The sequence below is a fragment of the Equus caballus genome, chromosome 26 (genome assembly GCF_041296265.1).
Source record: "Equus caballus isolate H_3958 breed thoroughbred chromosome 26, TB-T2T, whole genome shotgun sequence".
Lineage (NCBI taxonomy): Eukaryota > Metazoa > Chordata > Mammalia > Perissodactyla > Equidae > Equus > Equus caballus.
Window position 1 is genome coordinate 48,610,819 of NC_091709.1, and position 25,626 is coordinate 48,636,444.

The following is a 25,626-nucleotide window of genomic DNA, read 5'->3' on the forward strand; positions in this document are numbered from 1 at the left end:
TGGGAGGCGCCGGTGAGCAGCTGGTGAAATTTACGGGTTTATCTGACTGGTTGGTTGTTTGGAAAATATTATTGATAATTCTTTGACACATTGGGTGGAGCATTTTCAAACAGATTGGCCAGTGCATACGTAAAAGCAAAGCAAGTAAAAATGGTGGTACTATTACCATCAGAAAGAAAGAAAATGTGTACTTAGCTGTAAAAATGTAAATAGTACAAGAATGGTACTTTATGATAAGTTGTGCTTTAGAATGAACCTGTAAGAATCCCTGACTTATCTTGTGCTTTAAAATGAATCTAGGAATCACTAGTTTATTTTTCTTGATAAAATTCTTGCAAGGACAAAGACTTCCAGATAACTTTCTTGACTTGCGAGAGAATCCACGTAGTTAGGTTAATTATAAGAATATTGACAAGATTATGGTGAGTAGGTTAATTGTCAGACATGGGTGGCAAAACCATCCCCCTGTGATAATATACTTTATGAAAATGAACAAACGTAACCCTTTAACAAGTTCTCTAAAGACGTATTTTCTATACCAAATATCTAGTCTCAAGGCTATAGGTCACAGTTCTGGGGCAACCCACTCTTAACATTGGCTTTTGAAGGAGAGCTTTGCCCTTTCCACCAAACAGACTTGTTAGAAACTTGATTTCCAGACCTCAAGTACACAACAAATATAGATATAACTTAAGTTTTGCCTTATAAAGTGGAGGATTGTTAGTTATCCATTGCTGTGTGTTCTCAAGGGCACTGTATTGACAGTCTGTTCACATACTGTTTTGACCAACAGTCATGGTTTCAGGCACACCTGTTACTATATTTGGGGCTTACAAAAATCTTATTCCATAAGTAGCTTTTCATTTAACCAGATATTATAAGAAATGGAAATTAGGATGGTGGGAGAAGGGAAAGGGAGAGGAATGCAGAAGGCTGGATACTTATCACAATAACAGGAAAGAAAATTGGTACCTAAATATTTTCAAAAAATAAAACATAACAGTATAAGCATAATATTTTAAAATGTGGGAGCAAGTAGCGAAAGGAAGATGTAAAATATTTTAAAACAGGTTGCCTTGGGGAGTGGGGAAGGGTGGAGCATGGGGGTATTGTTTTGCGTTAGTCCTTTTTGTAATTTTAAATTCTGTGTTTTAAAAAATTTTTGATAAAAATAAAAATATAAGATAAATAGAGTGGAACATAGTTTAAACAGTGGCAGCATGGTGACCGGGTGGGAACTGGAGTGGGCCACCTTTGGGAGCTCAGAGGGAGGGGGCGGTTGTGGGGGGTCTCAGGCGAGGTGTTCTGTGCCCACCACTCTTCCTGTTAAGTTTTGAGTGAAGATCTGTTCAGTTAAAACTTTGGTGCTAGGACTTTTTTCTTTTGGAAGATATTTTAGATATGATTTGATTCCTTGTTCACTTTTCATGTTGGGACAGGTGTTTTTTTTTCTCCTGGGCTAATTGGTGGTGGGTGATGGTCCATCACTTCCCTCTCTAAGTTTCTGCTGCCCAGATGGTCAGAGTGGATGGGAGCTGGATCTCAATCCCACAGCCAGACCTCTGCTGGACTGCCTTTAAACCCAGAAATTTAAAATTATTTTGTTGCATGTGGAGTAAAGACCTCAACCTAAAAACTATTTGTTAAAAGTTATGTGGTTGAGGAAATTTAAGGAACAAGAATTAACCCCCAAGTTACATTTCCTGAACTAAATTTAAAAAACTATGAGATAATCTAAAATGTCTAAATTCCATCTAATAGCAGATATTCTGAAAGTTGAGATGACTGAGTCATTCACGAGTAGATTTCATGATTGTTCTCTGTACTGTTGTAGGTGGCGCTGGTGTTTCCCAATAGTGACCCTGTGATGTTCATGGTTGCGTTTTATGGGTGTCTCCTGGCAGAGCTGGTTCCTGTCCCCATAGAAGTGCCACTAACCAGAAAGGTAGCCGCTGGGTCCAGGCCGTGGGCTCAGGTTCCTGAGGGGCATTCTGAAGCTGACAGTTTGGTGGTCTTCTTTCTCCTCTGTTCTAAGGAGCAGTCTGCAGATAGGTGGCTGATGACAAAGGAGAGGCGCACAGGCAGGAAAGGCCTTGAGAGAGATGTTAAGTAGAGCTTTGTCTACAGGGCTGCTTTTTATGTGTCTTGTTGGTGAGAGGGGCACTTAGAACAGCTATAGATGGAGCTATTATATCACCTATTTGAATTTCCCAAAGAAATGATGAGCATTTTTTCCTCTAATGAATAGAATTTGGGATTTGATAATATTTTGTTAAACTTTTTCTGAAAACTGTATGTTTATTGATAATTCTCATTTCTTGGGGGTAAATAAGTCATACAGTGATATATTATAGCTCACTTCTCAGTGATGGTTTTGGATATATGAGATGGAAGTTTTCTGGTGTTTCTGTTTGCTTAGAAGAAGGTTTTTGTTCTTTTTAAAGATTGGCACCTGAGCTAACAACTGTTGCCAATCTTTTTTTGTTTTTTTTCCTGCTTTTTCTCCCCAAACCCCCCAAGTACATAGTTGTATATTTTAGTTGTGGGTCCTTCTAGTTGTGGTATAAGGTGTTTTTTTTTATGCTTTTTTTGGGTGAGGAAGATTGGCTCTGAGCCAACATCTGTTGCCAGTCTTCCTCTCTTTTTGTTTTTCTCCCCAAAGCCCCAGTGCATAGTTGTATATCCTAGTTGTAAGTCATTCAAGTTCTTCTAGTGGGATGCTGCCATAGCATGGCTTGATGAGCAGTGTGTAGGTCTGCACCCAGAATCTGAACCTGCGAACCCTAGGCCACTGAAGTGGAGCACGTGAACTTAACCACTCAGCCACGGGGCTGGCCCCACAAGCAGTTTTTATTACTGACAAATGATTAATGTGGGGACTTGCTGATGTTCTAGAAGCTCATACATTTTAGGTATAAGTATCAGTGATCTGATTCTTGAAAAAAATACCATTTTAGGAGTAGACTAGGCTTGTATTTTAGAAAATCAGAGTTTTCTATTGTATTCCAGCGTTCAGGTATTTGTTAATGTGAGCACTGTCAGCAACAAATATTCTAGAATCCCAAAAGTAAAGTTTGCAAATAAAACCAGTACATCTCATAGAATAATATATGGTGAACAGATATTTAAATACAGGGATTCTTAGGAAAAAACTAGAGATTTTTCAAACTTAAAGAAGAAAATGATAAAACTTTACTGAGGGATGTATGTAAAAGAAGACTTGACTAAAAGAAAGTGTGCATTTCTGTGTGGAAATAATTAATATTGTTAAAGGTTAGGCCTCCCCAGATTAATCTATAAATTTCAAATGCAAATCAAGTGGAAATTTCAGTGCTGTTATTTTTGGAGTTTGTTAAAATACTGCTCAATGTCATTTACAAAAGAAAACTTTGAGAAACTAGCTCATTATCCAGAACTTTATATTTCACTGCAAAAGCATATCTTTTAAATTTAAAAACAATTATATTTTGGGGCCAGCCCAGTGGCGTAGTGGTTAAGTTCACACCCTCTGCTTTGGCGGCCAGGGTTGGCAGATTTGGATCCTGGGCATGGACCTACACATCACTCATCACGTGCTGTGGCAGCGTCCCAGATACAAAGTAGAGGAAGATGGGCACAGATATTCGTTCAGGGCCATTCTTCCTCACCAGAAAAACAAATTATATTTTATTTTCATGAAAATATAGTATAGAGTTGAATTGTTCTAGAAGTTTTATGAGGGGTGAAAAAAAGAGCTCTACTTTCCATGTGTGGGCCTGAGCCATGAAGGGCAGTGTGGCAGCGCCCTTGAGTACCTCATGCCCACCTTGCTGTGTTCTCCACAGGATGCTGGCAGCCAGCAGGTTGGGTTTCTGCTGGGCAGCTGTGGGGTCACCCTGGCCCTGACGACGGATGCTTGTCAGAAAGGCCTGCCCAAAGCACAGACTGGAGAGGTGGCGACTTTCAAAGGTGGGCCCCAGGGCAGGGGAGTCAGCCTGCTCCATGCTCTTCCTCAACCTGCACCCTCTGGGCACAATTTTCCAGCAAATAAGCTTTAGTTATGGAGGCTGAAGGGTCTTCAGCAAAAGCAGAGTCCTTGTTTGAGGCCTTGGTGAGTCTTGCTTCTCACCTGGTTCAGGGTCTAGACCTGTACTGTCCCTCCGGTAGCCACTGACCAGAGGTACCTATTAAGTTAATTATAAGTTAATAGAAATCAAATGAGACTGAGGCTCTGCTCCTCAGGCGCTCAGTAGCTAGGGCTGCACGTTAGACAGCGAGGCCCTGAGTGTGGGGGACAGAGACCCTCTGACCACCTGCCTGTTCTGTGTCCTTTGTCTGTGCCCTCACAGGCTGGCCCCCCCTTGCCTGGCTGGTGGTCGACGGGAAGCATCTGACCAAGCCCCCCAAGGACTGGCACCCATTGGCCCAGGACATGGGGGCTGAGACTGCTTACATCGAGGTAGTGACCCTCCTAATGCATCTAAACAGGCCCAGGGGCTTAAGTCTTGTTTTTCATAAAGACCATAAGCTGCTATTTTTTTTTTAGATTACAGGCTAAAACTTCTCCTTGTGTTTTATCCTCATCCTAGAAATACAGAGTGGCATGTGGAAACTTACCCAGCTCCTTTCAAGTGTCACTCTTACCTAATTCTCCCTTCGCTGGCTCCCCTGGGGACAGTTAAGAGGGAGCCTGCATGCACTGTTGCACCGAGGCACCTGCCCCAGGATGATCCCCAGCATCATCTGAGGGTGTTGCCTCGAGGGTCAGGGCATACAGTGAGCCCTGGTCTAACGGGATGGTTGGTGAAGGAGAGACGACCGACGGCTGCTTCTTTCCAGAATTCCGTCAGCTTCCATTCTGTGTGCTGTGGCCTCCAGAAATATCACATAATAGACTTTTCTTGAAATCTTTCAGTATAAAACCAGCAAAGAAGGCAGCACGGTGGGGGTCACAGTGTCCCATGCGTCCCTGCTGGCACAGTGCCGGGCTCTGACCCAGGCATGCGGCTACTCAGAAGGTAAGGCATGCGAGGCGGCTCTTCCAGATGTGCACAAGGCACCCAGAAACTGTCGCTGCGTGTGTCAGGTCCAGCCCGGTATGAGGGCTCCCTTTAACCCGGGCTTTAATCCAGGCCGTGCCAGGTGCTGCCTTGCTCGGGGCTCTGTGCTCCCACTGACACGTGGATGTTAGGTCACCTGGGCAGCCCCTCTCAGGGTCCTTTTTGATAAATTCATGTGTATGTTGGTTTCACGGAGTGTGAAATCCATATTCCACCAAGTCATCTGTGCCCACTGGGCTGGTTCAATCTGTGATGCAGTTAGGGGGTGGTGCATTTTACATTTTTGAAAAAAGGAAAATCGTCTTACTGAGGCACGCTTTCCTGTGACTGTGGTTTTGGCTTAAGCTGCTGTATGTGCAGACCTACAAATGGAATCTTTGTGGCCATAGCTTATCTCTTGGTAACATTTGGTAGCCTACTCATTTATCAGATATTTAACTTAGGGAACTATTATTTTAAAAACTGTAAAAACAGATACATGGTAGCTTTCTTACCATTACAATGCTGGAATTGAACAAAACCACAAAGTAAATTGAATGGTACTTTTAAATATCTAAAAGATGGGTGTTAAAAGCAAGGAGTGGCTTGAGGGCACAGCTGAAGGCATTGGTAGAGGTTTGGAAAAGGGTGTTAGATATGTTCAAGGGCCTGAATAATTTTTTGAAAATTAGATCTATCACATCAAGTCCCATGGTTTTCTTTCTCTTCTGATCCAGTGCTAACCCTACATGGCTCACATGTAATTTGGGCTCTTTAGCTAACAAAGAAGCATGTGCACAGTATCCTTATTCAGAATGAAACAGCATTTCCTGACACACACAAATCAGACTACTTAATCCTCGTTGAGTGTTTCTCCTGTGGGTGCACCTAGGGGTTGCTGAGGTGAGGGACCAGATTTGCTCATAGCCCCAGGCTCCGTCCTCTGCCCAGTAGCCTCTGCCTGGCCTGGAGCCAGGTCCTGCAAGGACCTGGCTAGGAGCTCTGAGCACAGGGCTGTGCTGGGAGCCCCAGAACTCCCATCCTCTCCCACCCTCTAAGACGCATCGATCACACTCTCTGGAAGAGAAAAGGGGTTACTTCCTGAAGGGAAGTGACAAGAGCAGCATGTGACGTTTCCTGAAGGTGCAGGATGATGGCCTTGGGTGTGGGAAATGGGAATCTGGATGTAAAGTTGAGAAGAAAGAGTATCCATGACAGTACTCATCCCCACCTCTGACAGAAACGTGTATAGCCTCGTACAGGCTCTGGAGTATATGCTGTTCCTTGTGTTTTCCGATTAGTAATCAGCACAGTTCTCCGTTTTAATACAAAATTGTATGACTATCTCCTTTTATGTTTTTCCAGTAATTTGAATAGATAACCAAGATTATTGGTTAATTGGTGCATGGTATTTAGGAATGCTGTATATGTTTCCTAAAACTCTTCTACATCGATGATGTACTCAGAGTTTCTCTGAAAATGCATGTGACTTGTGAAGAGGGTCACTCAGCGGTTTAACCATCTTTGTCCACTTTCAGCTGAAACATTAACAAACGTGCTGGATTTCAAAAGGGATGCTGGTCTGTGGCATGGCGTGTTAACAGTGAGTGTCGTATGCTAAGTGATCTAATGGTTGGAATGAGGGGTTTCTAATGTTCCATATCAAACCCTGTTTTTTTAGGTGATGTAATTAATCCTTAATTGCTGATTGACTTGAATGATGTATCTAAGCTGAAATGTCATTGTGAGAGGAGTACTGATGCTGTCTGGTCCTTTCTGGTGCGGTATAGACTCTGCAGTCTGGATGCTGCATGAGGCCTGCCCCCTGAGTGCCTTTGTTTCCTTCACAGAGTGTCATGAACAGGATGCACGTGATCAGCATCCCATATGCGCTGATGAAGGTGAACCCACTCTCCTGGATTCAGAAAGTGTGTTCATATAAAGGTAATAGCAAGTAGCATCGTTACTGGATTCATCCTTCATTAAGGAAGTCGCTTTGAATTAATCTTTGGTGATTAAGAAAAAAATAAAGGACAACATGCAGAACTGCAGATGTGGGTAGAAGAGCCTGGTGACCAGCATGCCATGGCCAACTCTCAGACATACCTGTGGCTATCTGGACTCGCAGGCACTGGCTGTAGGCTGCCGTATGGTTGGACCTGCATGTGCAATACCTCAGTGTTAGCTCTTTTCTGCAAGGACCATGGGCTCCTAATTTTATTCTCTTGAAATTTCCCTTACAATCACTTCGATCTTCTAATTCTTGGTGTTTGAGATGGTTTTTACTTGAAGTTAGAGCTTTTCAAGCCACCAATAGCAAAATGGCTTATTCAAACGAAGAAGTCTAGACACAGAGCAATGGGGCTGCCCTTGGGGCCTTGCCCCACCCTGCCCTCCACCTTCGGTCAGTTAGTGCTTCCTGAGCACGCCTACACCTGTACTGGCTGGGCGTCCCTCTGGCTCTGCTCTGGTGGAGCTCAAGGCCACCTTCACTAACCCCTGAGGCTGGACCTAGGGTCTATCTTTGCACTAACTCGTTCTGGGCACCGTGTTTACTTGTCTACCTGCGCTGACAATAGTACCAATTACTGAGTGCGGATGTGGGACATGTGCTCTGCTGGTATGTCTTCAGAGCAGCCTTGAGGTGGTAGCTGTCTCTGTTTATCCTATTTTATGGAGGAAAACTGAAGCCTAGTGGGAGGATTTGGCGGGTGCCGCCCAGTAGTCAGGGCATGACCAGGACTGAGGGCCAAGTCCACTTGTTCACATTGTGGCATCCTCCCAGCACACCTCCTCACATCCCGAGACTTTCAGCACACAGTAGACTCGGCCACATGGCTGTGTGAGTTAGCAGCTCAGGGCAGGACAACATGAGACAAGAGGCAGATATGGAAAGAGCAAGATCGTGCTCTTAGGAGAAAATTAAAGTTGAAAGCAGATCTGAGTTTACTGTATCTTGAAATCAGACCTCAAAGTTGATGTTTAAGTGAAATGGCTTAGGGTGGGTTAAGCTGCCTCTGAGACAGGGCTGCAGGGAACACGTGGCCTGAAGCAGCAGTCTGTGTGTATCTGCTCTTGCATGTGCACTTGAGTGCAGGATGAAGGGCTGTGTGTGTGTCTGTAAGATTCCAGGGTGCCAGTTTCGCAAGACTCAGGGCACGTCTGTATCCCCTCCTCTGCAGCCCGTGCTGCGCTGGTGAAGTCCCGAGACATGCACTGGTCTCTCCTAGCTCAGCGAGGTCAGAGGGACGTGAGCCTCAGCTCGCTGCGCATGCTGATTGTGGCCGACGGAGCTAACCCATGTGAGTAAGCCCATCTGATCAAGGCCTGGCCCTTGCAGCATCCCCACCTGTAAACCTGAACTCTAGAGGGACAAGGCTGAGAGAGAACATGTTGAGAAGCAGCACTGCAATGTTATGTAAACATAAATGTCCTATAATGTTCTATAACATATAACCTCTTGTTGGTGACTCACTGGTATATCTCGTGCATGTTTATTAGGGCACTGAATTGAAAAGCAGTTGACAGAAGGTACATTTTAACACAGTTGACACAAGGTACCTGCCTGGATGAGTCATCTTTCTTAAGAAATGACCAGAATGTAGATACTAACTAGGACCCTCCTCTGAGCCTCCCACCCTTTAGCCTTGTGCCCCCACTGCAGTCCTTGACCTCTCCATATGCCTGGCCCCACTCATCCTCCCAGCTGGAGCTCCCCTGGCATGCTGCTGGGCACCCTGGGCTCTACACGGGATTCTTTTTTTTTTTTTTGAGGAAGATTAGCCCAGAGCTAACTACTTCCAGTCCTCCTCTTTTCTTGCTGAAGAAGCCTGGCCCTGAGCTAACATCCGTGCCCATCTTCCTCTACTTTATATGTGGGACGCCTGCTACAGCATGGCGTGCCAAGCAGTGCCATGTCTGCACCCGGGATTCGAACTGCCCAACCCTGGGCTGCTGAGAAGCGGAACGTGTGAACTTAACTGCTGTGCCACCGGGACAGCCCCTACACGGGGTCCTGAGCATAGCTGCTTATTGGGGGTTGTCCAGGGCCTGCCTCAGGCGTCCTCTGGGCAGCCTTGGTTGACCTTTGGTGGGGATTTCTGTGCAGCACAAAGCTGTTGACCAGGTAGACTTGAGTTTTCTCAGTTTAACAGCTGTGTATCGCTGTTATGCATTGAAACCGCCCTGAACCAGAGGCTGGCCTTTCAACTAATCCCCTGTCCACTGTGGCCCCGACACCCCTGCACTCCTGGATACTCCATTGCTCAGGAGAGCACCCCACCATCCAGCGCTTCAAAGCCTCTCATTCCCTCCATCCACACTTGGGCCCACAGGGCCCCTATGTCCTGCCTGCAGAACACTGCAGCGCCGCTCACGTCTCTGCATCTCTACTCATTCTCTCAGCCCCACACTTCACTCCTGCCTGAACCGGGTCAAGCAGCCCAGTCAGTGCGTGGCACTCCCCTGCAGGGCCTCCATCTTCCCAGCTGCTGGGCTTTCCCGCCAGGAAGGCCCTCCCCAGGCTGGCTCCCCTGCAGACCTCAGACCCCTACCCCACCAAGTGCTTGTTGGTTCTCTGTAGCACTGACCCTTCTGGATTGTCTCGTTTGTCCTCTGCTGTCCCTCAGTGCCTAGCATGAGTCTGGACACAAGGGCACTTGTGAACGGGTCCCTTCCTTCCTTGGGCCTCGCCATGACAGAGGGCTGGAGGCCTGTGGTACAGCCTTCAGGTCCCGACAGTTGTAGCCCAAGCAGGCAGCACCCAGGCTCCTGAGAGCTGAGTTTTCATACCCAGACTGTGGCTAGGATGATGCTGGGGGAGAAGCAGGGACAGCCTGGGGACAGAAAGTGTAGGCTACCCTGCAGGGGGAGGCGTGGCAAGACCACTTGCAGACTGTGCAGCTCATGGCACTTCTGGGAGCAGGGTGCTCACATGTACCTGGGGCCTTGTGACATGGATGGTTCAACTCTATAAACGCTCCTTGGTCACCTCCCACTTGGCAGACCTGCCAGGACATGGGGTGAGGCTGCATGTGATGGGGAGGGCAGGGCTGGCTGTGAGTTACACCTCAGCAACAGCGTAGGGGTTAAAAATAGGCTTTCTGTGAGAAATTTCCAACTCTTCCTTGCTGGTGATTTGAAAATGCATCATGTTTTTCATGGAAACAGCCCACTCCCTCCCCATAAGGCTTTTGCCTCTCTGTGTTGTGACAGTATTTTACGTCATGATGACTTAAACGTGAAATGGAGCACGTGCAGCCTCCAGGCTTGTCCCTGCGGCATCCTCACAGAGCTGTGTGCCCAGTGTGTTGGCGGTCGAGGGCTGTCCCTGTCGGCCTTCCAGTTACCTCTTGCGTCCCGCTCTGTCGCTCACAGGGTCCATATCCTCCTGTGATGCATTCCTCAACGTCTTCCAGTCCAGAGGTCTGAGGCCGGAGGTCATCTGTCCTTGTGCCAGTTCTCCTGAGGCCCTAACGGTTGCCATCCGCAGGTAACTTAATGACTTGTAAAGACTTAATTCTTACTCATACAGCTATTACCTGTGGTACCAAATTTGGTTAATTTGTTTCTAAGCAGTAGAAATCATGAAGCAATGCCCCATCCTGTGCCAGCTTCCCAGGTGTGTTTGCGTGGTAACAGGGCGACCCCCTTTTGGCCACATGTCCCACACAGCCTGGATTCCTGGTGGGAGTTGGGTGGGGGCTCCCTGGGCCATAATGTCGGGATTCTTGCAGTTTGTGGGCTTGTTTTCCCCGAGTGCTTCCTCTCACATCAGCAAGGCCTTGCCAGCTTGCTCTTAGCCACAGTAAACATGTCAACCCCAGAGCTCTTCGCTGTTCTGGGGTTGGGTGAGCAGCGTGGAATGGGGTCCATGCCTGTGGGCCCGTCGACCTTCCTGGAGAACTCCCCTGCCCCACTGCTCTCACAGCTGCCTTCTCTTTGTGCTCATCTATTGCAACTTAGAGGGCAAGGTTGGGAGGCCTCAGAGACAGCAGGCTCGTCTTCTTCCTGTGCTACTTCCACACCCCTTGTTGCTCCCGAGGCCACCGCAGATGTGCCCCTTGGTTCACTTTTCCTGCCGGATCAGCTCTTGCCTGCCCTAGGGCTCGTGTCCACACTGCCCCAGCACCATGCTGGGGTGGAGGGCAGTGGGCTTTTAGCTGAGTCTTCTATGTTAATTTTCTACTCTCAACTCAATTGTTAGAAAATTAGTCTCAGTTGTGATCTTGTATTATGTTTATATATTCATAAATAATATGTGCTTTCATATGGGTAAGGATTAAGTAATCCTAACATTTTAATAATGACTTAGCATTAAAAATCACATTTTTATCCTTCACAAACCATAAAACATCCTTCATTCCTTTGTTATGTGGTGATTCCTTTTGCTCGACAGTATGATTTCTTACTGGAGAAAATGCTGACCTTTGTTTCTCAGTGTTCCAGTCACTACTGCTGCATAACAGATCACTCAGAAACTTGGTGGCTTAAAACAGCAACAGTCATGTTCTTATTTCTTGTGCTTTCTGCAGTCAGGAGTTTGGGAAGGGCTGCAGTGGGCGCATCTGGCTTGCAGGCAAATGGTCTCTGGACTGGAGCGGGGTGGGGGAGCTTCCAGACGTTTCTTCCTATGTGCAGGCTTGGGGCTTTTCCCTCTGGTCTCTCGGAGTTCCTCACAGCATGTCATCTGCTTACCTGGCTGCCCTGGGCTCCAGGTCAGTGTCCCAAGGCAACCAGCATCACTTCCACTGTCATCACAGGGCTACCAGATGAAGGGAAGGGACGCAGACCCTGCCTCCAATGGGAGGAGTGTCAAGGTCCCATAGCAGAGGAGTGTATGGGATGGAGACGTCCTTGCGGCACCTTTAGGAATGCATCTGCCACACACAGTCCTGCAGCCACTGTCCTGACAGTCTGTGACTCAGAACAGGGTCTCTGTGCAGCATCACCCTGCAGGCAGGGTGGGCCATGGGTCCCATCTCCTCCCATGGACTCTCTATCCCCTTGTCAGTTAATCTGGTTTTGTTTTCTAGGCCACCTGACCTGGGAGGACCTCCTCCGAGAAAAGCTGTGCTATCCATGAATGGTCTCAGTTACGGTGTGATCAGAGTTGATACTGAAGAAAAGTTGTCAGTCCTCACTGTTCAGGATGTTGGTCAGGTGATGCCTGGAGGTAAGGGATGCAGGAGTGTGTCTGGTCCTGTGGATGATTAATGTAACAAAGAGTCATAATTGCCCCAGCCTTTGTAGGAGTGCTCTAGAAGCACACAAGTAAAAGATTTCTTAAAAATGTTTTTCCATGTAAATTGGGATTTTAATTTGTACCATACTTTTTCAATTTTTTGCCTTCCCTTTGTATTAAGTTTAAAGTTAAGCTAAAATCCAAGGGTCTGTTTATGGCTGTGAACCTGACTTCTGGTTCTCCAGTGCTGGGGAAAATGGTGACAACACACGTTCCGGAGTGCTCTCCTTACGCCAAGCTCATACTTGTTGAGGCATTTAACCCCACAGCACCCTATGTTGTCTGTAAATAACTCGATAATTAGATTATCTCAGGGGGTCATAAATAGTGTGTGCTACGTCAGGAGCTTGACTTTAAAGGTTCCCAGAAATCCCCATGGGTTCCAGAAAGGCCCCTGTGAACCATCCTGCACATGGGGCCTGGTGAGCCTGAATGTCACATGAGTCGCTGGGAGTTCCCTTGCTGCCCCAGGGCAGAGCAGTGGGGAGAAGTTGAGAGAGCAGTCTCCCTGCAGTTCTGCAGGCACATCCACACAGCATGACGCTGCGGCAAAGTTCCACAGAGGAAAAGTAAGACTAGAGCCTGGCCAGGAGCCCCCAGTGACAGTTGTGAGTGGGGGAACGCTCTGAAGCTGCTCTGAGGTCGTCCCTCATTGCTGCAACCCCGCAGCTGCTCCAGCTCCCCTCCTCGCCACGCCAGCCCTTCTGGGGTTCGTGCGTAGCTGTCTTGACCTACCCTGGTGACTTCCAGAGGCAGGTTCCCACCTCTCAGTTAGTTACCCTGTCCCTACTGCTACCGGGACTGCATTCGACATCACAGGGCCTGCAGGTGCCCCTTGTGCCTGCAGCTCTGCCTTCTACAGGCACCCCTTGCTGACAGGACGTGAGCCTCTCAGGTGCTGTGCTCGGGCATTCCAGACGCAGAGCCCACAGGCAGGGGCTCTCTGATCCTGTGCCTGTGCCAGAAGTTGGGACTCTTAGAACAAGACTGGAAATTTAAATTTTATTTCTAGTTTCCACAATTATAATAACATGAGTTATATTTTTTCCTACCTATAATTCTTCCAAAATATGGAGTCATTGGTCCTGTAGTATGCTTGGACATGAGGAAAAAATATTTTACAAAGAGCAAAGAACAAGAGTCTATTTTTAGTTGTCATGAGGCAAGCACAAGTAATTTAAGAGATTGACCAAAAAAATAGGTGATTTCTTTTGAATGAAAATTTAAGGGACTTTCATAGTAGTGCTCATTTTCTTTTATTAGTAAAATGTGGACCATGATGAACTGTGTGTCTCTGTGCATAGAGCTCCCTAGGTGTGTGTGCACAGTGCTCCCCTAGGCGTGTGTGTGCATTGTGCTCTCCTAAGTGTGTTCACAGAGCTCCCTAGGTGCATGTGTGCATAGTGCTCTCCTAAGCATGTGTGCGTAGTGCTCTCCTAAGTGTGTGCACAGAGCTCCTTAGGTGTGTGTGTGTGCACAGTGCTTCCCTAGGTGGGCATCTGTCAGCTGGGACAGTTGTGGAACTGATAAACTCGTTGAAGGCTGATGGCGTCTTGTCTTCAGCGGACATACAACCTCCCACTGTGTAGCCCCACAGGGTTTGTGTGTACTGTGATGCGAAGTGGATTTGTTGCCCTCTGCCTTTTTGTGATTTAAATCAGGGTCTCTGTCACCACTGTGAGTGCATGCATGAGAGAGTGCCGGGTGTGAGCTGAGGGCTGCCTCACAGTGAGGTCCACATCCACACCATGGTTCTCTTCAGCCAAGTGTTTCCAGTGTTCTCTCTGCTGAGCCTTTGATCTGATTGTGAGCAAACAGAAATAAATGACTGATTACACCTCCTTTCTCTTCTCCTTGCTTACTGTCTTTGGAGATGAAAATATATTAGAAAAAACTCAAGAAGAGGTGAAAGAAGGATGATGCCTAGGTGACTGCAGGTTATTTAACTCATCACTGAGTGACTGAGCTTCATTTAATGGACCACCGCACATTGTGGTGTGTGTTTCGCTCTCTTTGTTGGAGGCTATTTCTGGGCACTTGCACTGTGGCAGGGCTGGGTGGCCTGGGGCTTCATTAACCAGACAGGCAAGGTCCCCAGTGCCGAGGGGTGGGCAGCAGGCAGGAGCGTCAGGGATGGGGACCCTCAGCAGCCAGGTCAGCCAGCATCTCACATGGGCTCGAGAGGGTGGGGCAAGAAGAGTGAATACAGAGTCTGCACATCTAGTAAAGACCCTGTCGGTCTCAGCCTGTTATGTGAAGGGTGCATTGTACTTTTTCATCAGCTCACATTGGTTATATGCCATATATAAAATATAAAGACTGATTAGATGGGTATGTTATACATGTCAGAAAACTTGTTATAATAACCTACTATATATATGATGTTTTGTTTCCATAATTGCAAATATAGCAGCAAGTAGATCTTTAGGAATGAGTCATTTAAATGTCTATTTTGTTTATGATTTTGAGGATTTTTTCCCTTTTTAGCTAATGTATGTGTTGTGAAGGTAGAAGGTACCCCTTATCTTTGTAAAACTGATGAAGTTGGAGAAATATGTGTGAATTCCAGTGCAACTGGTGCAGGATACTATGGACTGCTTGGAATCACGAAGAACATCTTTGAGGTTTGTTCCTTTTCCCAACGTTTAGTGGAATTAAGTTCTACAAGCATCAGTGGAGTGGCAGTGGGAAGGTGTGCCAAGAGAACAAAGCCCTCGGGCCGGCCTGCCTCCTGGGCATCCGCACTGCTGGGGCTGCAGCCGTGACGGGAGTTGAGGTCAACCCAGGGAAGCCAGCACTCTGTGCTGGCATTGTTGGGTTGTTGGAGGAGTCCAGTGAGTGCCCCTCTTCTGGGCCAGGCACTAGGAACACAGAGACAAGGAGATAGGAGGAGGAGTACAGGCCTTTGGAGGCCGTGCTGGGCACGGGAACCCAAGGAGGGACTCGTCAGCCAGCAGAGACTCCAGCCCTGGAGCAGCCTCTTCCACTCCAGGGAAACCCCAGTGATAGCCCCATCTGAGGAAGTACACTCTGGCTGGCAGGCAGTGCACATGCTGAGCTCTCCTGCCTGCCCACTGGGTCTTACTGACTGGTTGGTAGATTGTCTGTGGACCACAACCTGACCGGTCCCCTCTCCACTCTGTGCAGACCATCCCAGTTACTGCAGGAGGAGTGCCTGTCTCTGATGGGCCTTTCACCAGGACGGGGCTACTGGGCTTCGTTGGGCCTGTGAGTATGTCCCACTACCAGAACCTCAGCCTCCAGACAGGTCACAACTCAGGGGAGGAGATGCTGCTGGCATCTAGTGGGCAGGTATCTAGAGGCCAGGGATGATGTTCCATGTCCCGCAGTGCAGAGGACCACATCCCGACAGAGTACTGTCAGCCCAGAATGTCACTGGTGCCGAGTTTGAGAACCCTTCCCACGGCCCAGTAGCATTCAGAGTCCTTTACAAACTTCACCTGTAATGTATTCCCACCTCTGACCGTTCTTGTAAAGACTCCCTCCCTGGATGTCCCCTCGCCCCCACCCCAGCCCACTAGGCTGTAGGGACCCCTTCATCCCACAGTCACCCCTGGCCCTATTTCACCATGTGCATGGGGTATGTTGATCCTGTGTGGAGTTACTTGGCTTCCATGTACTATCTGCTCCTTGTAGCAGAGCCTGACCCACAGGGCCTGCCTGCACGTCCTGAGTCCTGACCAGTGTCCTTGCCTTTAGGATAACCTGGTCTTTGTTGTGGGCAAGCTGGACGGGCTGATGGTAGTCGGAGTTCGCAGACACAACGCGGATGACATCGTGGCCACTGCCCTAGCCGTGGAGCCCATGAAGTTTGTCTACAGAGGCAGGTGATGCGCTGCGGGTCCCTGTGCTGTGGCTTTAGATCCCTTCTCTGCTTGAAATTGGAGAAGTCTGTCTGCAGTAGAAGGGAAGCGCAGTGATTTGAATACACAAAAGCTAAAAATTCCTGTTCATCAGAAAAACTTCACAAAGAAAAAGATGACATTTGCAGCAAGGGCGCCAGAGTCAGTGTCCTCACTGTCTACAGAGCTCATGCAGTTCTTTAAGAAGGTGAGATCCAAATATATAATTGGGCAAAGGGGCCACAGAGGGTGAGTGACAGCAAAGGAGCACTGGGCCCCCTTCCTAATAGCCACCATGTGCAGATTCAAACAGTGAGGTGCCATTGTCTCTGAAGTCGGCAAAGGCCAATTCTCTTTTCTACTGAGGTTTAGCAAGACACGTGGAGTGCTCTACATTGCCTGTGGGATAAGAATCATTCATGGGCCGGCCTAGTGACATAGTGGTTAAGTTTGCACACTCCGCTTTGGTGGCCTGGGGTTTGCAGGTTCAGATCCTGGGCACGGACCTACACACAGCTCATCAAGCTGTGCTGAGGTGGCATCCCACATGAAATAGAGGAAGACTGGCACAGATATTAGCTCAGAGACAATCTTCCTCACCAAAAAAAAAAAAAAAAAAAGGAATCATTTCATTCAATCAATCTCATTGCCCCTGGGATAAGAATCAATTAAACTTTTCTGAATGTGTTGGGCAAGCACTTTAAAGATTCTCGTTTCTGTTGACAAATAAATGGACCTCTGGCCCAGGCCTTTGGGTGTCTGTGGGCAAGGAGGGGAAACCCTGTCTAGTTCTGTTCAGCTCCCAAGCTCTCTGTCCTAGAAGAAGTAGCCCCTTCTTCTAGTTGGTACACTCAGCTATCTGCATTTCTTAATTTTATTCTCAAGAGAGTGCTTTTGTTACTCAAACTAGGGTGCCTCTGAGCCTGGCTAGACCCTGCCTGCCTTTGAATATACCTTAAAGAAATCCTTAGGCAATTCTGACAAATGGTGGGTCAGCATGGGCTTCAGGCCCTTCCCCTAGGTCAGGATGATGGCTATGGGACAACTGCCCAGGAGAAACTAGCAGGGCAGGCCTGTGTGGGTGCGTGCAGCCTGGAGCATGGGTGCCCAGGACATCATGACCTGCCCTTACAGCATAAACTGAGGACACCATTGCATAGGTGTCCACAGGGGTAATATCAGGTAGCCCACACCTGCTTCTGAGGTGGATTAGGGACACCACCTCCTTACATGGCCGTCAGAACCTGGCAGTGCCTAGAGGTGAGGGCCCCACCTGATGAGGCAATGCCAGCCCCGGTGATTAGCTGGGGTATGGGGTGATGGCCTCTGCGATTGGACAGGGTAGCCTGCCTGTCCCCACCAGGGAAGAACTTGGGGACTACACCCACCTCAAAAGAGAACCACAGTCAATTAAGCGTAAGTGCCACTGGAAGTAGAACATCCAGGAATATTAGCAACGTGTAATGAGGTCAAGAAATCATAACAACAGTTGTTTAAGCAAAGAACACAACAGACGGAATAAATAGTAGGATGGATACAGCTAGAGAACAAGTTGATAAGCTGGAAGGTCAGATTAAGGAACTACTCCAGAAGTAAAGGAATAGAAAGTTTAGAAGAAAAATTAAGAGAGATGGGGAGAGAGGAAAAAGGGCTGGCATCCCGATAGCAGACTTGGACATGGCGTGTGCACAGAGAAGCGGGGTGTCTGGGAAGCAGGAGGCTGGAAGTGTCCAGATGTGAGAAGGTCCTCAGAGCTGCTTTGGCCACGTGTCTCAGCCAACACAAGAACCAAGCAGATGCATCAGACTTCCCATTGGTGGCACTGCTGCAAGAGGATGACAGTGCAGTAATGTTTTCAAGTTTTTGAAAGGAATTTTTAACTTAGACTTTATGTTCATCCAAATTGTCACCTCATTGTGCAGTAATAAGTAATAAAAATATTTTGGGGCATATAAGTTTCAGAAGTTTTGTTACAAAAAGACTCTTTTTGTGAAAACACTTTCAGATGAGACACTAAGGGAAACAAATACAGGAAATGCTACAAGATGTATGAAAATAAGGAAAATTTAATACTAGGTAAGGTTTGTTGTATAAGAGTGTGTGCATGTGTACACACCAGGCTAAGGAGAGAACAAGAGAAGGTATATGTCCATAACAGCCCAGAACTAGAACAGTGGACATGCTAGCATGATGGGTTTGATGGGAAGACCAGCTTCTTGTCTTACAAGGAAAAAGATAGTGATACCAAGTCAAAGTCTAAAAGAGGAAAAAAGGCAAGACAAAAGAAGGAGAACGTGTTGAAATTCTTAAAGTAAGAGAAACAAGTCCAGATATATCAATCACAATAAGCGTGAGTAGATGAACTCATGAAAGATTTAATTAGTTGGATTTAAAAATATAATTAATAGAATTTCTAGACAAAGATTTTTGCACCAAGAAATGTATCACATGTATTAACGTGATAATTAAGGAAAATTTTTTTTTAAATGTGTGCCTGGTTGCTTTGCTTTACACCAAAGTCCTCTCTGTTTTAGTGAATTGAAACTTATTTCAACCATACTTGAGGTTATTAATGACTGCTTACTTTTTAAATTCTCAACAAGCAGCCCATTGTTAGATTGACTTTTACACACCAGCACTTCTGGATCTCCCATTTCAAGTAAGAGGAGGCTCTGCGTCCCATCTGGCATCCTTTGCTGGGTGGTCATCTTTGTTCTTGTCCTCTCCCAGGATCGCTGTGTTCTCTGTGACGGTGCTGCATGATGACAGGATCGTCCTAGTGGCAGAGCAGCGGCCTGATGCCTCCGAGGAGGACAGCTTCCAGTGGATGAGCCGCGTGCTGCAGGTGGGCGCAAGGGTATGCTCCTTTTCCGGCCTCTCTAAGTGTGTGGTTCAGAGGAATCCAGGTGTTTGGGGTGTTCCACATTCCATTCCTCTAGAGTGCAGGCGGTGAGCCCCACCTGCCTGTCCCTGTCTCCAGCTCAGTTTTTGAAACACTTTCACCTTTTTGTGACTGTGCTGAGCAGGCCAGATGTCCAGTTGCTCCACACTTGATCATGGGGTTGACTTGCTGAGACTCCTGGCTTCCAGGACCCCTCTTCCACCTTGCACGTAGTAGGCACTAAGTAAACACGTGCTTTGTAAGGATGAGGGAACAGCTATGTAATGCTGTTCATATGTAATGCTAGACGAAGCTTAGTGTGTCCTTGTTATTCAAAGAACAGTCCCATAAAGCTGCTGTCAACTAGGATGATTTAAAATGAAAATATCACTTAGATTCAGAGTAGGCCGACACCCAGGGGTGGACTGGTGTGAAATGAGAACTTGTACACCTCTCTACCAGTTATTTTTTCATTTTATTATGAAAATGTTCAAACATACAGCAAAGTTGAAAGAATTGTACAGTGACTTCCTAGTGCCCAGTCTCTGGGTTCTGCAGTGGTCTACATGTTGTAACATTTGCTCATCGCATGTCTGTCCCTTTGCCCGTTCATCAGGGTGGCTCTGTTGTGACACATCGCAGCATCACCTTCCCCTCTATGCTTGCATGTTCATATCTTTAAATACTGAACTAGGGTTCAACATATTCTTTGAGGAGAAGGAAGTAGAATTTACATTCATTAAAGTGCACAAATCTTAAATGTAGTACTCAGTGAGGAGTTTTTCAGTCAACTTTATTGAATGTAATTTACATGTAGAATGAGCCCATTTTTAAGTGTGCAGGTTGATGAGTTTTGACAAATGTATGCACCCAGGTAACCGCTGCACATGATAATTTAAATACAGAGCATGTGCATCACTCCAGCAGGTTCTCCCGTGTCCCTTTGCAGTTGGTCCCAGCCCAGAGAACCACTGGTCTGCTTGATGTCACGGCCAATGAGTTTTTCCTTCCTGCCTGATGCTCTGTGTAGATGGTGTCACCGTGTGTGCTCCTCCATCTGGCTGCTCTCCCTCAGCAGCGTTGTGAGATTCCTCGTGTTGTATTTGGACCAGTGGTTCATTCCTTTTATTGCTGACTGGTATTCCTTTGCTTATCTAGTCACATCTTGATGGACGTTTGGGTTGCTAATTTCTGGGTGTCCCGAATAAAGCTACTATGGACAATACTGACTCTTGGTTCTGGCAGCTTTTCAGAGAAGCTCTCTGGTGTCCTGACATCTCTAGGTTAGTTGCATGAAGTTGTGTGTAGCCCCACAGCCACCTGACAAAGGAAACAAACTTCAGAGTGAGTTTTTCCCACATATGATTCACAACATTTATTTTTGATAAAAACTTTAATGTTTTTTGTGGAATATTTCTAATACACCAAACATAAAAAGAAGAGTTCCCATCGACCTGCTTCAACAGTGACCATCCAAGCCCTGTCTGCACCTCCACCTGCCCTCCTCACTTCTGCCTCAAAGGTGTTTTGAAGCAAATTCCAGACATCACATCATTTTTTCTGTAAAGATTTTAGTATTTATTTCTTTAAAAGAGAAATACTATTATCACATTTTAAAAGTTAACAATAACATCTTTATTTTTTTACTGAGATATAATTGACATATAACATATAGTTTCAGGTGCACAACATAATGAATTGATATTTGTATATATTGTGAAGTGATCACCACACTAAGTCTAGTTAACATCCATCAACACGCTTAGTTACAGAATTTTTTCTATTGTGATAAGAACTTTTAAGGTCTACTCTCTTAGCAACTTTTAAATATATAATACAGTATATTAACTGTAGTCACCATGCTGCACATGACATCCCAGGACTTATTTATCTTATAACTGGAAGTTTGTACCTTTTGGCTCTCTTCACCCATTTCACCCACCCTCCACCCCCTGCCTCTGGAACCACCAAACTTTTTTCTGTATCTATGTGCTCAGTTTTGTTTTTTTTTTAAGATTCCACATATAAGTGAGATCATACAGTATTTATCTTTCTCTTTCTGACTTATTTCATTTAGCATAATGCCTTCAAGGTCCATCCATGTTGTTGCACATGGCAAGATTTCATTCTTTTTTATGACTGAATAATATTCCTGTGTGTGTGTGTGTACCCCATTTTCTTTATCCATTCATCCAACAGTGGACACAGGTTGATTCCATATCTTGGCTATTGTAAATAATACTGCAGTGAACATGGGATGCAGGTATCTTTTTGAATTAGTATTTTTGTGTTCTTCAGATATGTACACAGAAGTAGAATTGCTGGATCGTGTGGTAATTCTTTTTCTTCTTCTTTTTTTTTCGTGAGGAAGATTCACTCTGAGCTAACATGTGTTGCCAATCTTCTTTTTCTTTTTTTGCTTGAGGAAGATTAGCCCTGAGCTAACATCTGTGCCAGTCTTCTTCTGTTTTGTGTGTGGCTTGCAGCCACAGCATGCCTTGACAAATGGTGTAGGTCTGCACCTGGGATCCAAACCCATGAACCCAGGCCGCCAAAGTGGAGTACACTGGACTTAACCACTATGCCACGGGACCAGCCCCAGTAATTTTATTTATAATTTTTTGAGGAACTTCCATACTGTTGTCCATAGTGGCTGCTCCACTTTATATTCCCACCAACGGTATACAGGGGTCCTTTTTCTCTACATCCTTGCCACATGCTTGTTATTTCTTGACTTTTTGATAACAGGCATTCTACCAGGTGTGAGATGATATCTCATTGTGGTGATGTGTATTTCCCTGATGATTAATGATGTTGAGCCTCTTTTCATGGACCTGTTAGCCATCTGTATGTCTTCTTTGGAAAAATGTCTATTCAGAGCCTCTGCCCATTTTTCAATTTGAGTTTGTTGTTGTCGTTATTGAGTTGTATGAGTTCTTCATATATTTTGGATATTAACCCCTTCTCAGATATATGATTTCTCTCATTCCATAGGTTGCCTTTTTATTTTGTTGATTGTTTCTTTTGCTGTGCAGAAGCTTTTGAGTTTGATGTAGTCCTGTTTGTTTATTTTTGCTTTTGTGGCCTTTGCTTTTGGTGTCAAATCCAAAAAATCATTGCCAAGACTGATGCCAAGGAACTTACCGCCTTTGTTTTCTTCTGGAAGTTTTACGGTTTCAGCTCTTACATTCAAGTCTTTAATCTATTTTGAGTTAAATTTTGTGTGTGGTATAAGACAGTGGTCCAGTTTTCTTCTTTCACATGTGGCTGTCCAGTTTCCCCAACGCCATTTATTGAAGAGACTGTCGTTTCCCCATTGTATGTTCTTGGCTTCTTTGTCATAAAACTGACCATATATGCGTGAGTCTATTTCTGTTCCACTCCATTCTTTTCCATTTCTGTTCCACTGATCTGTGTGTCTGTTTTTATGACAATACCATATTGTTTTTATTACTATAGCTTTGTAATATAGTTTGAAATCAGGAAGTGTGATGCCTCCAGCTTTGTTCTTCTTTCTCAGGATTGCTTTGGCCATTCAGGGTCTTTTGTGGTTCCATACAAGTTTTAGGATTGTTTGTTCATTTCTGTGAAAAATGCCATTGGGATTTTCATAGGAATTGCATTGAATCTGTAGATTGCTTTGAATAGTATGGATATTTTAACTATTAATTCTTTCAGTCCATGAGCACAGAATATCTTTCCATTTCTTTGTCTCTTCTTCAATTTCTTTCATCAGTGTCATATAGTTTTCAGTGTACAAGATTCTTACCTCCTTGGTTAAATTTATTCCTAGGTATTTTATTCTTTTTGATGCAATCGCACATTGGATTGTTTTCTTAATTTCTGTTTCTGATAGTTTGTTGTTAGTGTATGGAAATGAAGCTGATTTTTGTATGTTGATGTTGTATCCTGCAGCTTTACTGAATTCATTTTTTAGTTCAGTTTTTTTGTGGAGTCTTTAGGGTTTTCTATATATAACATTGTGTCATCTGAAAATAGTGACAGTTTTACTTCTTACTTTCTAATTTGGATCCCTTTTATTTCTTTTCCTTGCCTGACTGCTCTGGCTAGGACTGCCAATACGATGTTGAATAAAAGTGGTGAGAGTGGGCATCCTTGTCTGGTTCCTGTTCTTAGGGGAATACCTTTCAGCTTTTTGCTGTTGAGTGTGCTGTTAGCTGTGGGCTTGTCCTACATGGCCTTTCCTATGTCAGTGTAAATTCCCTCTGTACCCACTTTGTTGAGAGTTTTTATCATAACAACAAGTTTTTGATGTAATTAAATATATAGTCACTATTCAAATTTCCCTGATTGTCTAATTTTAGTTTGTTTGTTAGACTCAGGATCCAAATGAGGTATGAAAAATTGCACTTGGTGGAGACAGGTCTGTAAGTCTTTTTTAATCTATAGACTCTTTTTCTGTCATATTTTTCTTGCAATTTTATTGTCAAAAATGGGTTGTTTGTCCAATACGTTTCTCTAGCCTGAATTCTGATGACTGTGCCTCTGTGGTGTCATGTAATGTAGTCGTCTGTCCTCTGTGGTTCCTGTGCATTAGTGATTTGATCTAGAGGTTTGATCAGACTCAGGTTCAATTTTCTGGCAAAAATTCTCTATTGTTTAGCACTCCTATGTTGTGCTGATTTGTTAGGACTTCATGGTGCTGCTCCTTTGATCCTTCCATTCCTTCTTCATTATCAGCTGGAGCAGCTTTAGAAGTTTCCTCTACAGAGAGTGCACGTCCTCTTCAGTCAGCGGAGACCTGGAGGGCAGGTCATGCAGGAAAACAAGGTTGAGGATTGATTTCAGAGTAATGAGCTGGTTTCCCACAATCCTCTAAAAGTGACCACTGAGTTTTGTTTTGTTTACTTGTTTCATTATGAACTAGTGGATTTAAACATACTGGATGTGTTTCAGTCTACTATAGTTATTATTTTCCTTTTTCAGTGGTCAGTAGGAGCCTCTTCAGGGTGGCTCTTAAGTCCCTTTAACACCCACCTGGGATTCTCTGAGGCCACAACAGAGAACAGGAAGATCAGACACTTGAGGCAGGCAGTGCATTTCGTGTCCTCGACCTGTCCCGGCCAGGACCCCAGGGGCCCTGCTGCCTCCCAGGGGACGTGGGGTTGGGACCACCATCTGGACACTTGATGTTGCTGGCTTAGTCACTGTTTCTGGGCTTTTTTCAGGGGACATGGTAGGAAATGATGTCTGTATGTTTGTAAGATTACCTGCATCGTGAGTTTATACTGCTAATTCCAAATCACATTCAAGACCACAGGGTTTTATTGATCTCATCGAACTCCTTTCTCCCACACAGAAAAATTGCCTTTGTCCACGACTCCAGCAGAACTACTCACTTAGCGCAGGCCACTCTACACACACTGCGGTCTCATAATAGCGATCTCCACACTACCTCTAAAACGTGAGATTTCTGACAGCAGCTTATGATGTTTTTGCAATTCTTTTTGCCCATATGGCACATCCCATGAGTGGTGGACTAATTGAACTACAGTGTTTAAAGTCACTGTAAATAGATTCTTTCTCTGTGGCTGTGCCACCAACCTGACTCCAGCTCCATTGAGTTCATTTGTTTTATTTCACTTTCAGTTGTTAGGAATTGCTTTTTAAAATTTTAAGTTTTTTGTATGTAAAATATATACATGGTTCCAAAGTCAAACCTGAAAGAGGAGTCCAGCTTCTGCCCCTGCCTGTTCGCTCCTGCCCCCACAAGAAGTCCTCTAACACTGCTTTTATGGCTTATCTAACCTTCCATTGTTTAAGCATATGTACACATGGACAGTATGTGTATGTGCATGTGTGTGTTCAATGATGGAGCATTTACATACATCTTCCTGTTTTCTCATTTAACAAAATGTCCCAGAGAACACTCTATGTCCTTGACTTTTGGATCTGAAGGTTGTCCCCAGTGCAGTTCCCAGCCTTCCAGCTTCTTCCCAGCCTCGATTTGGTCAGCATGTGCTCAAACGCAGTTCCTCTTATCTCATGTCCTTCCAGGCAATCGACAGCATCCACCAGGTGGGCGTGTACTGTCTGGCCCTGGTTCCTGCCAACACCTTGCCCAAGGCTCCTCTCGGAGGGATCCACATTTCTGAAACCAAGCAGCGCTTTCTGGAGGGGATGCTGCACCCGTGTAATGTGCTAATGTGCCCTCACACTTGTGTTACCAACCTTCCCAAACCTCGCCAGAAACAACCAGGTTAGTTGTGTATAACAATAAGTGTCTATTCAGTCTTAAAATTGGTGACAGCCACACTCATGGTTACATCTCTGGGGTTGGGGTTAAGTGCCAGAGCTAGTGACACACCAGGTTGGTCACCACCTCCTGCCTCCCTGGAACCGAGCCATGGATGAGAAAACTTTACCACATCACTGGTGGTGGTTTCCACCTGCCTGTTAGAACCCGTCTCAGTAACTAAACTCAAGTGTAGCATCTCAGCTTTGGAAGGCTAGGCGATGGCTCCTGGGAGTAGAAATGATGCCCAAGAGCAGACTTGGAGCTTGGGGATCTAAACAGCCACTGTTGGCCACTGCTGTGGCCAGCCACACTGAGGCCACAGTTGTGTGCTGCTCCCCTCGGCCCTGTGATGTGCCACAGCC

The 25,626-nt window shown here is 45.7% G+C and overlaps 1 protein-coding gene across 39 annotated transcripts in view; it reads left to right on the top strand.

Moving 5' to 3' along the window:
• The window catches only part of DIP2A (disco interacting protein 2 homolog A), a 130,577-nt gene that overhangs the window by 79,193 nt on the left and 25,758 nt on the right, over nucleotides 1-25,626 (top strand). For 37 of the 39 annotated variants that reach the window (XR_011432989.1, XM_023630358.2, XM_023630360.2 and 34 more), the window contains 14 exons: nucleotides 1,835-1,945; nucleotides 3,825-3,948; nucleotides 4,329-4,438; nucleotides 4,895-4,997; nucleotides 6,557-6,621; nucleotides 6,869-6,962; nucleotides 8,201-8,320; nucleotides 10,395-10,509; nucleotides 12,053-12,192; nucleotides 14,749-14,885; nucleotides 15,409-15,489; nucleotides 15,982-16,109; nucleotides 18,855-18,969; nucleotides 25,024-25,225. Coding sequence is in view for 36 of the 39 variants with exons in the window: in XM_023630358.2 (XP_023486126.1) it covers nucleotides 1,835-1,945; nucleotides 3,825-3,948; nucleotides 4,329-4,438; nucleotides 4,895-4,997; nucleotides 6,557-6,621; nucleotides 6,869-6,962; nucleotides 8,201-8,320; nucleotides 10,395-10,509; nucleotides 12,053-12,192; nucleotides 14,749-14,885; nucleotides 15,409-15,489; nucleotides 15,982-16,109; nucleotides 18,855-18,969; nucleotides 25,024-25,225 (1,645 nt within the window). In the remaining 3 variants the exon portion in view is untranslated. Of the gene's footprint in view, nucleotides 1-1,834; nucleotides 1,946-3,824; nucleotides 3,949-4,328; nucleotides 4,439-4,894; nucleotides 4,998-6,556; nucleotides 6,622-6,868; nucleotides 6,963-8,200; nucleotides 8,321-10,394; nucleotides 10,510-12,052; nucleotides 12,193-14,748; nucleotides 14,886-15,408; nucleotides 15,490-15,981; nucleotides 16,333-18,854; nucleotides 18,970-25,023; nucleotides 25,226-25,626 lie in introns of all 39 variants that reach the window. The other 2 variants (XR_011432991.1, XR_011432990.1) reach the window with 2 other exon arrangements.